Raw genomic sequence first — 16,309 nt, forward strand, 5'->3', positions numbered from 1 at the left:
ACCAGCTCATACAATAGACATACAAAGACATCTCTCCTAGTATTCTATCATGCAAAAACTGAGAAGATCCTTAGCCCCAACTAGCATGCGATTCATAGATTCATAAATCAAATCATATCTAATAACATGTAGGGGTAATTTGGGGAAAACTTACTTAAGCTCAGTTGATTACATGCACCACACCCTTTCTCATTTTAGAACAACCCTTTTCTTAAAAATACTTTTATTTTGAAAACTTTATAAAATCCTCAGTTTGAGTTTAGACACACCCGAGAGTATATCTGAATCCCTCAAACCAAGGCTCTGATACCAACATGTAACGTCCCAAAAATCATGACATAATTTTTTTAGATTAATAAATCGTTAATACATATCATTCCCATAAAACTAAGGCAACCAAGATTTAGCAAAACATCATCAAATCAGAGTAATCCACAGAATGCAGAAACATATGGTGTGTGCTCTGCAATCATCCCGAGCCCTTCCAATTGAAAACCATAGTACCTGAAACATAAACAGAAAACCGTAAGCACAATGCTTAGTGAGTTTCCCAAAATACCATATAACATACAACCACAGAATATCATGCGACATACATATAGTTGCCATGAGCTACCCCCGTGGTCTTTAACTGGAATGTCATGGGCTCCTCCGATGGTCTGATATCCAAGTGCCATGGGCTACCCCTATGGTCTTTAACTAGAATTCCATGGGCTCCCCTCATGGTCTGATATCCAAGTGTCACGGGCTACCCCCATGGTCTTTCATACAAATATCATGGGCTACCCCAGGGTCTTCTACGTAAGTATCACAGAGACAACTAGCATTCCACATAACACATAATGGGCTAGCATTTGTGCCTTCGACCCATAGATATAGTGAGAAGACTCACCTCGGACAACTGAAACCCACTGATACTATGTGACTGCAGATCCACTAAAATCCCCATGCTATCAAACAAATAACACCCAATTAACAATTAGGTTCTAAACCTAATCCAATAATTACCATTTTACCCCTCACCTAGTTTTGTCTAAGACTAAGGTGAGGGGTAAAATGGTTCTAAACTAATAACACCCGTGCTATCAAAGACTAAAATCCCCGTGCTATCAAACAAATAACACCCAATTAACAATTAGGTTCTAAACCTAATCCAATAATTACCATTTTACCCCTCACCTAGTTTTGTCTAAGACTAAGGTCCAAACTATCAATCATGAAGGGCCACAAACCAATAATAATCCAAAGCCCACTTATGGCTCAATTTTCTAAATTGGGCCCAAACCTCTTACATGGGCCTCACCCTAAATCCTATTAACTTTTCCCTAATCATAAACACACATTCTCAGATTGCCTAACAAAGCCCCAACCAACCAAGCCTAAAAGATAGCCCAATCTGAAGTCCAAAACATGCAAGGCCCAACAGACCGAGTACGCAGGGCGTATAAGCACGTACGCGCAACGTACTCACCCTATTCAGCCCAAACTTGATTTTTTACTTAATCCAATAAGACAAAAGCTCCAAAACACATATTTAAATTCCTTGAGCTGGAATACCATGTAAAGTTGCCAACTTTACGTTCATACATTGCTAAAAGAAGCTCTTAAGCTTAAAAGGGAATTAATGGTTGACTTAATGCATATATGATACCAAAATACACATAAAGCTTGCACCTTTATGCTTAAGGATAACAAAACAAACTTAGATCTGGAAGGACAACTTATAAGCAACCTAACTCGTCCATAAACCCAAAAAGAAGACCAAAATCATAATAAACTAGCCATGAAGAGATCTAACCATACACAAGCCAATATGCAAAATTGATACCTCAAAAAGCTTCCCCACAAGATAATGATTCTGGATCCAAATCCTTTCCCCAAGAAAAACAACTTCAAGCTTCTCTTCTTTCCTTCCCAAGGGCAAAAATGAGCACCAAATCCTTCTAATAGCTTAAGAACACGACCAAGAGGCTACAAGGTCGATTTAGGGTTTTTAAGGTATGGCGGATAGCTTAGAAATGAACCAAAGGGGCTAACATAAAGCTTATATAGGGTGCATCGCTAAAAATTAGGGTTTCCAAATATGAACCTGTCAGGCCTCAGTGCCTTATCAATCTTGTAGCCCCAAACAACTTTATTCACTTCTTGACGGTAAACGGTGCTTCCAAATCTACTCTATATTGGTCTGTAATCTTGTTGAGTTTATTGCTTAAGAATTGCGGCCTCTCTTGCATTGGTTCTTGAAACTTTGCATGAAAATATTTAAAATTTTCCTCTTTAACTCTGATGGGTCTAGAATGTTGAAATGAGTATTGGATTGTTTTTATGTTTTTATGCAATCTTTTTTAGTTATATATGTTGCATCTACCATCAATTTTTGTATTTTATATATACATTTTTTTTAATTAGGTTGTATCAGTTTCTATATATATATATATATATATATATATATATATATATATTTAGGTTCATTTGAGACCACTTATATTTTGTGAGACCGTGAGACGCATTTGTTTATTTTTTTTTATTTTTTTTTAGTTAATTCATGTTCCGAAAATAATATTTAAAAAAAGAATTTTTTGATTTTTCCATTTATTTTGCATTTTAAAATTATTTTTAGAATATGTACAGTGTAATATTCTATTTAGAATATTTCACGTATTTTTCAAAAAAAATAGAATTTTTTTTTTATTTTTTTTAATTTTTTTTATTTTTTTTAGTTAATTCAAGTTCCGAAAATAATATTTAAAAAAAGAATTTTTAGATTTTTCCATTTATTTTGCATTTTAAAATTATTTTTTAGAATATGTCAATGAAATATTCTATTTAGAATATTTCACGTATTTTTCAAAAAAAAAACGGATTTTTTTTTATTTTTTTATATTTTTTTTAGTTAATTCAAGTTCCGAAAATAACATTTAAAAAAAGAATTTTTGGATTTTTCCATTTATTTTGCATTTTAAAATTATTTTTAGATTTGGTCTCACGGTCTCACAAAATTAGAATGGTCTCAAATGAACCTGAACCTATATATATATATATATATATATATATATATATATATATATATATATATATATATATATATATATATATATATATATATATATATATATATATATATATATATATATATATATATATATATATGTGTGTGTGTGTGTGCACTAAAAGAAATTAGGGTGTTTACCCAAGCATGTCATATGTTGGTAGAAGGTCCTTATGTGTTGGTAATTACCGTTATCATAAGACGTTTGATCCAAAAAAATTATTCAACCCCCTCTCCCTTCTTTCGATCATAAGCTATTGTAACCCTCTCCTGTTAAAATTAAGAGAAGCGTCTTTATGGTTTTCCCGTTTCAATTTCCACTCAAAATCGTATGTCCTTTGTGTGTGAATTGGTAAGTATCTATCATATACAAAATAGGATACGTACTTATCATGTTATGTACTCCAGTACTTCAAAGATCGAAGATTAATCAGGATACTACAAACCCATGTCTCCTCTGGAATCTTCGATAAAAGCATCTTGTGTTCTACTTACTGTTGTGAGCACACGAATCAAAAAGAAAAAAGAGACATCTCTTAGTTTTTCACTATTTTCTTAATTACAGTCTGTCGTTGTGAATAGAACTTCTGACCACTCTCTTGTATAGTGCAATGGTACTTCCTATTTAAAAGTTTTGTAAATCGTAGTACTACTTCTTTCTAATTTAATATTTGGAAATTTGTAACCCAACTAGTAGTCCTTTACTCCTTTTATAAAATCAATGTTCAATTTACTCTATATTCTAAACATTTATTAAATATCTAAAACATGATCTAACAAGGGACTAAAGAAATATAGAGAGTCCAAATCAGTTATTTCTAATTCATTTTTAATGATAATAGACAATAGTTAAACTATAAACCGGAACTTTCTAAGCGAAAACTTATAATGTCTCAAGGCATGTTAAATTAAAGTTTTTTTTTTTTTTTTCAAACACCTCCACCTTCTTAGCCAAAGAATGACATTGCTTCTACAACTAGTGATCATGAATATTGTACGTAACACTTGTTAATGACTTTTGATGAATACGATATTTAATCAATCTCTTGCTTGTACCACACTGACGGCTTACATTTCAGCGAAATATTCTTTCAAACAGTATACACAGAAAAACAATGTTGAAAATGATAATATGGACTGAACATGCACAGTGATGAATTATGAGGTATTTACGTACCTTGATAATATTTAAACGATTAATTTAAAGATAAAAAGCGACCAGAAAAATGGAACTCAGTCCCCATGAAAGAGAAATAATTTCAAATCCAAAAAGGCGTTGGGAACTTCCAGTTCAAATCTAACTTGTATGTTCCACATGCAGGTACCCTAGTTACACTACCTTCTTCCAGTTTTCAGTCTGTATGAACCCTGTCACACTCACACCCCACTAAATTAAACCCTAACGACCTCTTCAACAAAAAGCCAACGAAACTACTTCTCTCCTTTCCGCACTCTCTTGTCCCATTATAACTTTTCACATTCACCCCAGAAAAAACAGACAGAAAAAGGACGAGTTTTGCTTATCATAATAATAACAAGAAATAAAAGGTTTCAATTCAGAATCCATCTTTATGATATCTATTGATCGGAGACGCTGACATGTCTCCACCACCACTTCCTCCGGTGATGGTGAATGCTTCTCCAACAGGTGCACCAATGCATGTGTAATTATTAGTACCATCGGGGGGTGGTGTAGCGATGTAGCTCAAATTCTGGAAGATGAATTGTGGGTTGTTGGAGCAAACATGGCCAAGAAAATAGTCTTTATTTCCTGACTGCGACTTAGAATGTTGTGATGAGTAGTTACTGAGGCGTGACGGTGGTGATGTGTACAAATGTTGCTGCGGTGGCACTGGTGGTAGCACGGCGGTGGAAGCACCGGAAAAGAGTCTAGTAGGGTAATGAGCACTCCCCATGTTGCAACTTGATCCTTGATGATGATAGCCTCCATGCACCGTTGATTGGCTACTACAGTTCGATATCAACATGACTTGTCAAATATAGTTAAGAGACTCAAAAGTACACAAAAAAACATGTACCATATTATTGTCCAAGAAAACGACATAATTATTGTACTTGTATGATATCCTTTTTCTTAAGTGTACATAAAGAAAATGTTATAATATATCCTACATAATCCATTAGGGTTCGAGGTCTAAAATTTTCTTGTATTTCATGTTATAGATCTATAACACTAGCGTGTACACTCTAGTGATCATTCTTTAAAGTTGATGTGTAATATTGGTACATGAAGTGTGTCCTTTTTAATTAATAAATTAACTATAGGCTCGCTATATGTCAATACCCGTTTGGTTAAAAAAAACATATTACAATTCAGGCCGAACATTTTCCCGGAACTGGGAATTAAATATATTTATTTATTTAATTATTGAAGAAAGAAAGAAAGAGGAGGAAACATACCCACGTTGGTAGAGATTATCGTTACCAAAAACCAATTGACGAGCCCTATTTAGCGTCTCAGTCTCCCTCTCTGAGATCACAAAACATGGTTTTAAATTATTTTTCAAGAGACACTACTCTACATTTTAAAAAGTAAATATTATATAACAAGAAATCTTATGGGTGAACATATTATACATACCATTAAATATAATAAACACCGCAAATTACAGAACTATAAGGGTAAGTCCTGTTCCACAGTACATCATTGGTGGTTAAGATTCTAATATGTTACTATTGGCTTTTAAGAAATAGCTTACGGTTGGCTAAAAAAAACATTTTATTTTATAATTTAGACACCCTACATAGTTTTTATGGTATTTTTATTTGTTGAAATTATATTTTTTTTGAAAAAAATATTATAAATAGTTAACTATTGATTTGATAAAGGTGTTTATAGATGTTTAAGGGTGTCTTAATAAAATGCATCCAATAGCTTTAGCTTTGAGGTTGTGAGATCAATTGATCATGAATACTTTTTTGTTTGTATGTAGATGGTTTTAAGGAATATATATACTTCTATGTGTCATTACTTTATTGTAATTGATGCCCTTTTACTCTTAACAAAATTGTTTTAGAATCAGTAAGCGTATAAAATGCATTTAAAAGCATTATTAGATTGATAAGGTATTCGTACAACAATTTCAGCACTAGGGAAGTGTAAAGAATTTAACTTGGCTCCTGATGTGGATATTTTTTTTTAAGTCTAAACACCCTGCATTTTACCTCAAATCATTATCAGGTTAACTCAGTCACTCTAGACTACTGTTCTAGCACATATATATATATATATATATATATAGAGAGAGAAAGAGAGAGGGAGACCTTGGCGATGGCGGTTCATGTGTCCCCCAAGGGCTTGAGATTTGCAGAACTTAAGGGAGCAAAACCTACACTCGTAGACCTTCCTACTTTCATCCTTTGCGCCGTTTTTCTTTTTTCTGTAGCTTCCTATATATATATTTCAATTCATTCAAAAGCAAAACTGATGAGTGATGGGACTTCTCATATATTCTTTGGTTTTCCTTTTATTTTGGTAAACATCTGTTTGTATTGTTGTTACATGCATTCAAACAGGAAAAAAAAACTTATAAAAAAATAAATTATGATAACACAAAGTCTCCAACGTACGTAGGTGTGCCATTGTTAAGCTTTTCTTTATTTTATGGATGGGGTAACTATACTGTTACTTTTCACAGAAAATTGAAGGCCTTCCCTAATTTTCACAGAAGAAAATTAATGACAAACACTGGCTCTCTAAATTATCTGTTTGACTAGCCCACAACATTTTCTAGGGTTTGCTTCTCAAAGCTATCAAAATCTTGTTAATTTTCTTTAAAAAGACAAGTAACGAAAACCAAATAGTACCGATTATTTTTAGTGCCTTAATTGATTTACAAAATTCATTAAAGTTATATCCACTTCCTTTATACGAATCAGATGATATAGTTTTACCCTTAATGAACTATATAAATACCTTTAAAGAGATTTTCTAAAAAAAGAAGGTTAAAGTTTTGTTACTTCATTATGTGCAAGGAAGATATATATTGTTACCAATTTATCCAACTGAGTGGATTGCGTTTAAATTTATGCAATTATGTTGTTGTAACAAATCCACGCAACTGAATATGTTACAAATTTAGTAACAAGTTTGAAAGATGTTGCATAGGTTTTAAAAATCCACCTCATATCATTGTATGAATAAGTCTTTAACCCAAATATATATATATATATATATATATATATATATATATATATATATATATATATATATATAGAGAGAGAGAGAGAGAGAGAGAGAGAGAGAGAGAGAGAGATTAACTAACTACCAGCAGAAGGAGAGGAGTCATCAAGGGGTTGTTTGTCTTGATCTCTGGCGATATTATCCTCTGGTAAGTTGTTTAGGTCTAGCGGGTTGCTCCTGAAAACCATGTAAAAATGAGAATTGAGAGAGAAAGACAAACACAGAGAGAGAGAGAGAGAGAGAGAGAGAGAGAGAGATGAATATATTGGACTTGTGAAGAAGAAGAAGAAAGATAAAAGAAAAACAAAGAGAAATGAGGGGGTTAAGATTGTGGTGTGAGTGTATGATACATACATCTGGTAGCACCGACAAAGAAGACAGAAATATATATAACTAATTAAGAGAGAACCAGCAAACTACAGCTCAAGCACCAATTAACACAAAAGATTATCTACAGATGGGGGTGGGGTGAAGTACAGTGAGTATGGGGAGAAATAACTAAAGCTAGCGGATTATATTTATAAGATCACTTCAGTTTGTGACTGAATGTTTGAGAGGAACTCCTCCCCCTGGATTTCTCTCTGTCTTTCTGCCACCCCCTCTTGAGACATCTGTCTAAGAAAGGGACAGTACTCCTGGAACTCGTAAATCTACAAGGGGTTAAGAGAGTGATATGGTGGTGTATGACGGTGGTCTCTTAGATTTGTGGTTTAAAAAAAGGTATGTGTAATGATTAAATGGAATATTTTTGTGCGAGAATAACATTAACTTGTAAAAATATTGAAATATGTACGATAGGAAACTTTGAATAATTAATTGGTTTCAATTTTTTTATAGTATATTAATTTTTAGACCGGATCAAACCACATAGTCTTTTAAAAATCGGGTTAAATCGGTATTGATATCGATAGAACCGGTAAAAAACATTTAAAGTGGCATATTAGACTTGAAAATTTAAATTTCACTTAATGTTTGAAATTTTTTTGTATGTATGTATATATATATATATATATATATATATATATATATATATATATATATATATATATATATATATATATATATATATATATAGAGAGAGAGAGAGAGAGAGAGAGAGAGAGAGAGAAAGAGAGAGAGAGAGAATTATTGTCATTATCACACATTCTCAGTAATTAAATCGTCTATAAAGTTATTATAGACTTTTTTTATTATTATTCTTATTCTGTCAGAATGTTTATTGAGTCGTATTTTGACAAAATAAAAATGAGTGAAAAAGGATATGTAAGAACAAAAATAAATAAAAATTAACAAGAATGCATGAAAATAACAATATTTTTGTAAGGTTGAACATATTCGCATTATTAAATAATTTATTCTCTTAGTAATTGTCATAGAATCGTACTGTCCGCACAATAATTGTCCATCTACATTTTAACTATTCATTTTAACTATCCTTAATATTTTTTTTTAACTCGGCTAGCCTTCAAATCTTAATGTTAAAACAAAATTAAGAAGGTTTTTAACATTTAATTCGGACGTTGCTAAGCGGTTAATTATTAGAAACTAGTTTATAACCTGTGAGAACCACGGTTATAAAATTAATTAAACTTTCATATAAAAAGTCAAAATTATTAATTAATTATTTTAAATAAATTGTTATTTAAGAGAAATTTTTTTAGTTATATAAAAATATAATCGTTGATTTAAATAAATACATGAAGTTATATCATCTTATAATATATATTAAATTTATTTTATTTCTCAATCTAATGTTATTAATTTAAATATATTTAGAGTGGAAAATTTTAAAATTTGAAATTTAATAATCAATTATTAGGTTAATGTAATTAGAGTGAAAAATTTTAAAATTTGAAATTTAAAATGAATAATTAATAGATTGACAAGTGGCATGATAATGAATATATAACATTAATGAGATATTCTAATTATATGACACTTGTCAATAGGAGATTATATTCTAATTAAAATATTCTAATTATATTCTAATTAAACCTACTCTTTTATTAGAATAAGGATATTGTAACCTTCAAATAATTTAAGATTCCATTTTTGTGTTCAGCATAGAAATTTAATACCCACAATACGAAGAATTGATGTTCACCGAATGCATATTTTAGGGAGAAACCGATGGATGATTAGCATGAATATTATTTGATATTTCTTTATTCGTTTATCTTGAATTTAATATTCATTCAAATTCATTTGGATTTCTTAGAAAAGAGCAAACGGTTGAAGACTTGAATTGGATACGCATTTGGCTATTCTTCTGTAAACTAGAAAACTAGAAATGGTGGATATTTTTGACTGTTAATTAAATATCCCTACAAGAATAAGACACAATAACGGCGAGCCGTTAGTGGCAACATACAACATTCGTGTCTGGCGTCGCCGTTAATGGTGTTGTAACTATTGCGTTTAGACCTCGATGTGCGTCAATTTGTGAGATTGCACCTTTGTGGTCGATTAAATGATCAATCCAACGACTACAAATTGGTTTCGCATTTTCACCGTTGCCGCTAAAGCTCGAAAACATACCGCGAACTTATTCCCTCCAAAGAGTTGTCCCTATTGCTTCTTTTTTGCACCTAATGCTTACCCATCGCCGCTAATTGTCATCGATGATTAATCTCCTTCCTAGTCGATCTTTCCCTATTTTGTGCTCCACATTCTCTCTCAATTGAACTTCGGCGACACTGCATTCCACCAACGATTTAGTGTTATTTTCATCGTCTGGGGCTACATACGACCACCCACTTCCGATGACCATCACTAGCTACTATCGGCGACGTCCGCAGCTAGATGCGGCGCCGATTGAGGTAAGCTCCTCCATCTTTTCTCTTTTCCTTTTTGTTATATATTCTCAAAAGTTTATCTTTTTTGCTGTCACCAGTAACGAGATTAATTATAAAAATAAAAAAAATTGTTTTCCTCAAGTTCTCATCCATTGTTGTTGTCAGTGACAACAACTACCTATCACCACTGCACCACGTGGTTGATTTCCGGCCACCACAGGTTTCATTTACGGTTAATTTTGAGATTAATTGCAAAATATGTGTATTTGTATTTATTATGTGAAATTTGGCATACATGTGTATATTTGGTATATTTATATGTATTTGGTATATGCATGTTGGTATAATTTATGTATAATGTGTATTACTTTAGTATGTATGTATATGTGTATTTGTTAGTGATGTAGCCAAGGAGAAATAAATAAGTATTTAATTATAATTGTATAATATAATATAGTGTTTATTTATACTTAACTGTAAATCATTTTTGGAAAACCCAAAACCAGTTAGTATAAGAGCTCTTAGAACAAACTCAATGATTAAATGGATAAAGAGATCTAACACCCGTCGAAGAAAAAACTTGTTTTGAGAAAGTATTAGGTTCTTAACATGGTCATATTAGAGGCATTAGACAAAAACCTTCTTGCATTCCACTTATTGCATAGCCACCACCATAGTCACAACTATCATAGGTTAAACAATACTATTTAATTTCGACGTCTCTCTCTCTCTCTCTCTCTCTCTCTCTCTCTCTCTCTCACACACACACACACACACACACACACACACACACACATATATATATATATATATATATATATATATATATATATATATATATATATATATATATAGGTACTGTGTGGGTATGTTTGGACAACGCTATTATATGAGAATAACTAAGAGAATAAGTTGTTTATTAATGTGAATACATTCAACCTTACACAACTAACGATTTAATCATGCATTCAGTAAAATAAGCAAAATTTATTTGTATGACAATTTCATTTTTACCACATATATATATATATATATATATATATATATATATATATATATATATATATATATATATATATATATGTAACGCCCGCGTTTCCAGGCTAGCATTATCATTGATGTAATAGTCTAGGTTAACCCTTGTAACTCTTTTTGGAGTATTAATGATGAAATATTTGAGTATTGTGTGTCTTAATGTAATTAAGAATAAAAATAAGTGTCAAAATAAAATGTTGGATAAAGCTGATATCTATGTATAATGTTGTAGTAGTTGAAACGAGGTTTCCGAATATATAAAGAATGCCGAAATCCGAGTTATAACAAAGAAGTTATGACCTGTCGAAGTTTCGCGACAGAACCGGCAACGCTGAATGACGTAAAAAGTGAAATTTACGTTAGAGCGATATTTAGCCTTAGTGATCTAAAAAGAAAGTCGTAGAGTTCGTTAAACCGAGAGCGTGCATAAAAAGAACACCCAAATCTGACTTCGTATGAGGAAGTTATGATTTTTCTAAGTTTCGACTTAGCATTATTCAGCCCGAATACTCGATTTGAGACCGAGCGGTTTTTAGCCGAAACAATCTAAACGAGAATCGAAGATCTCATTAATTGTAGTGAAACGATGAAAAGATAGGCGAAAACGAACGTCGGATGAAGAAATTATGATTTTATAACGGAGTTTTCCTGTCCCGGCCTACTAAAAAAAATAATACAAATAAATTCAAAATTAGCCAACGGAGTCTAAACGGAAGTTGTAGAGCGTAGTCTCACCTATGCGTGGATATAAAAAAACGTCGAAAACGGAGTTCGTATGAAGAAGATATGAATTTTTGAAGTTTAATAAATAATTAAAATATAAATTTACTTAATAAATCCGATATTATCCGAAGGGAGTCACCGGACTTATCTGGGTTACGCCTAGCGTAAGGCTGTACGCCCAGCGTACAGCAAAGCATGATGACCCTTGCACTCGAGTTCTTCGGATACGTAAGCAGTGACGATTCCAGAGGAGTACGCCCCGCGTAAGGCAGTACGCCCAGCGTACTGCGAGGCCTCAGCCTCCTATAAAAGGGCATGCGAGGGCAGCCTTATTCTTTTGAAAAATTGTTCCTTTCTCTCTAGCTTTTACCTCGTTTTGCGTGCCATTTATACCCCGAAGCCCCGGTATTATTCCCGAGCCCCGAAGCAAGTTCCGAAGCCCCGAAGATCCCGAGAAGTAAGATTCCCGAGTCGAAGCTCTGCCCGCGAGGAGCCCGGTTTTTGTGAAGATCTTCCAGATCTGTCGAAGAATACTACTTCTACAAGTCCTAGTGCTGTCCGATCATCTTCTGATCAAGTGAGTGTGTAGTTACTTTCTTCTAATGCATAATTATGAAGTATTTTATATAAAATACGTGTTATGTGTATATTTTGTTGTTATATGTGTGAATGTATATTCACTTTCCTCTATCTCATAGATCTGATTTATTCTCTATGAAATATGTGTTATGTGTGAGTGCCTCATCTGTTATGTGGAATATGTATTGAATGAGAATGCTATACAGGTTTTAAACTATGTATAAAAATATATATTTTTATCTACTAATATGTCGGGTAGAACATGGGTAGATAGTTGTGTGATAAACAGATGAGAGGCCTCGATGTTGTTGTTGATTCAGTCATCTAGCGGAGTTTAGATGACGACCACAGACTTTTCTGGACAGTCCTATGGAACGCTAGCAGGTTCGCCACTTGTAGGTGTTAATGAACTTGGGTCTTCATTCGCTGTACTCCATCCCCCTCATGGTTGCCTTATTTGACATATATTGCTGGGAAACACCCGAATGCATGTGTTGTCGCCCCGATGAAATATTCTAAGACTAGGTCCCCTCTGTGTTAGTTGTTTTAGGGACGTAAAGTGAGAATAACGGGAATGGGTAATTGGATTATTGTTGGTTGGTGGAATCAAATATAATTATTTATTGTGGGTTGAAAACCCTATATGCTCACCAGGCTCCCAAGTCTGACCCACTCAGTTTATTTGTATTACAGGAAGTGGCGCAATGGCATAAAATGGATGAATCATCAAGTTGTTTTGTTTACAAGTCTGTATATCTATATATTTGTTGAATGACTTGTAATGTTATCGTTTATGCTTTATGGTCTGTATCGGAACATGACATCCTGAGTTTTGATTATATAATGAAAATACATTTCTTGATGAAATGCTTTGGTAAATATTATTTGATCATACTTTGTTTTTGGGAACAAATTTCTCAACTGTTTCAAATCAAAAGGATTTACTCTGAAATTATTTTAAAAGCATAAATGAAAAATCGGTCTTTTATGGCCGAGATTTTGGGGATGTCACAGTTGGTATTAGAGCATTAGTTTAAGCGAACTAGGAATTTGTAGGATTTCTAGACTTAAACTTAAAATGCTAAGTGAAATTTTGAGATGTGTGTCTATTATGTTTTAGACACGAGCACTAGTTTATTTTAGGAAAGTTGCCTAAAATGCTTTTATGTGCTAAATGTTATATGTTGCCATATATGATATTATTTGTTCGGATCTATGGTCTGTTGCTGACCGGATCTGGAAACCTTATGTGTGTAGGATTCTAAGCGTACGTCTACGATATTAGAACTAGCATGTAAACGTTTCGGAGTGATAAGTATGATTTGAATATCTATCGTGAATAAGGATCTAATTTCACCTTATTCGGTGTATAGATCAAAAATGGTGAGAACGAGGAGTAGAGTTGGAAATGCTGATGAAAACAGGAATCAACCACCAGTGATTGAGCAAATATATACATGTCGTAGCAGCAGCTCCAGAGCCGATAACAATGGCTGGTGTACAAATGATGATTCAAACAATGTTGGATCGTCAAATGGAGGAGACTAGGCGGTTACTTCAACATAATCGTGAAGAACTGTCAATTTAGGTGGAAGAGCCCGAATTAAATGAAGGACACTCTGAAGGTGGAAACTGTAGTGGGTCTGTTGGTCAAGCCAACCCACCGATAGTTAGGCAAAACAATCAGGATGGAAGAAATGATGGAATGGGATGCAAGTACAAGGACTTTCTGACTTGCAAACCATCGACCTTCACTGGAAAGGAGGATCCGATCGGAGTTATGGATTGGATCTCGGAGATGGAATTGGCCTTTATGACTTGTGGTTGCAGAGGCAAGTTGCAGACCACGTACGCAGTGCGTCAATTCCGAGGTGGAGCCATTCGTTGGCGGAACACTCTAGGGAAGACCTTAAGCCCTAATGAGCCACTACAGTTGTCATGGGCAGAGTTCTTGGTGCACTTCAAGCGCAAGTTCTGCTCGGCTCAAAATCTGTTGGAGTTGGAGAACAAGTTTCTGACATTGACAAAGGGGAGCATGTCAGTCTATGAATACACTAATAACTTTACAAACAAGATGGAGTTTGCTTTGCGCATCGTTCCAGATGAGCTGACAAAGGTTGACCAGTACGCGAATGGACTCCCATGGGAGTACGCAGTGCCAGTTCGTCAGGCACCTACTCTAGAGGCAGTTATTTGGGCTACCAAGTATGTTGAGGACATGATGTCACACCCCCAAACCAGAATGGCGGAAACATTCGGGGGTGGATGACTTCACGTAGTATCACAACCATTGAATATTGTAAAGAAAGTAACACAACCATCACATATATAATGAAAACGTATGTTGTTGCGTTATACATATTAGCAAAAGAATATTACAATAAGATGATAAATGTTCAATAATAAAACATCCTTAGTGTTCCCTTCTCTAAAAGCTGGTGGTTACCTGTATTATTGATTCCCTGAGAAATACAAGTGGTTTCGAAAAAGTGTCAACAATTAAGTTGGTGAGTTCATAAGTGTTTTACATTGAAAAGTATGTCCTTTTTGATAGTAAATCGATGAATGAGGTTTTCAGAAAATCCAATATTTTCTATAAATGATTTGAAAAGTTTCCCGTGTTGGAGTGCGTTAGTGTTTTCCATACTTGAATAATAGTGATAAAATTTGTGTTAACAATAAAATGGAAAACTGAAATGCATATATGAATCTCGTAAATCAAACTTGTTTTTATACTTTTATGTGAGTTTTATAACCATACTATTGACACTGACGGCCTGTAACAACATTCTTCAGGTGTTGTAGTGTTATGACATTTGTCACTCCAGACCTGCCGGTCTAACTATAGCTAATAGTTTAGGTGCGGGGTTGTCAATCCCGTATAGATCTATACACAAGTATCACGCTCTCTCTCCAAGAGATTATGGTATATAATACAGGACTTGAAATGCATACATACGAGTATGTTGAAGTTTAAATGTCTCACATTACTTGGTATAAACAGATTTACGATAATAAAGACTTTACTTCTTTTGAAAGCATTTCATTTGTCGAGATGTATATGTAAAATGTATGAATCACTTGAATACTACACTCATTATAGTTTCTCAAAAGTATGTTTCCATTTAGTAAGAACAACTTGGTGATATATTAGCCCTTTAAACATAACATTATTTTTGTATCAAAACCCTATAAGAACGATATTATAATTATGTTTATGAAATGATACTTTGACTTGTAATGTACTTGTATTCCCCCCCCCCCCCTAAAGCGTGAAAAGAATTGAAAAGTAGGGGTATGAACTCACTCGTTAAGTTTGAAGAGAGAGGCTAGAGTTGAGCAGAGTTCCGACCGCGGAAAGTTGCGTCTTCGGGTTCTCGGGAATCTCTGCAGCGTAGAACCTTCGTCGGGGGCTCGAGTGCAGAAACCAAGGTAAGGAAATGGTCTCTGGAGCTGGGAGAATGGCTGAGGAATTGTGAAGGTGTGCCAAAACTCGAAGCTCATGCCATCTATTTATAGTGCTGGAAGAGTGAGTACGCGGGGCGTACTCACGTACGCGGCGCGTACCTCGTTACGCTGGGCGTAGTATGGCGTCATGGCTTACGACTCCTGGCTAGCTAAGCGTAGAGGGGGAGGGCCGATGGGACTCGACTCTGGGTCTAGTACGCGGGGCGTACTCCCAGAGAACGCGGGGCGTAATCCGGTCTGTCCTCTTCTAAATTCCGTAACTTTCGCGTACGAGCTCCGTTTTTCGTGTTCTTTATATCCACGCGTAGGTGAGATTATGCTCTACAACTTTCATTTAGACTCCGTCGGCTAGTTTTGACTTTATTTTTAATGATATATTTTTAATAGGTCGGGCCTCCTAAAGTTCGTAAAAAAATTCATAGGTTCTTTATTCGACGTCGGTTTTCGTTTGTCTTT

General features: G+C 34.0%; 1 protein-coding gene across 2 annotated transcripts; it reads right to left on the reverse strand.

Moving 5' to 3' along the window:
- Positions 1-4,292: 4,292 nt before the first annotated feature.
- On the reverse strand, positions 4,293-7,932 carry LOC111904583 (zinc finger protein JAGGED). 2 transcript variants are annotated; one of them, XM_023900333.3, is made up of 5 exons: positions 7,608-7,932; positions 7,339-7,430; positions 6,335-6,460; positions 5,471-5,540; positions 4,293-5,017 (listed from the first exon to the last, which is right to left on the reverse strand). In XM_023900333.3, coding segments are annotated over exons 1-5 (702 nt in total). In that variant the 5' UTR covers positions 7,610-7,932; the 3' UTR covers positions 4,293-4,605. The 2 variants fall into 2 exon arrangements, with proteins under 2 accessions (XP_023756101.2, XP_023756100.3); XM_023900332.3 differs by having other exon boundaries at positions 7,339-7,932.
- Positions 7,933-16,309: the final 8,377 nt, after the last annotated feature.

The sequence above is a fragment of the Lactuca sativa genome, chromosome 3, assembly GCF_002870075.4.
Source record: "Lactuca sativa cultivar Salinas chromosome 3, Lsat_Salinas_v11, whole genome shotgun sequence".
NCBI classification, from domain to species: Eukaryota; Viridiplantae; Streptophyta; class Magnoliopsida; order Asterales; family Asteraceae; genus Lactuca; species Lactuca sativa.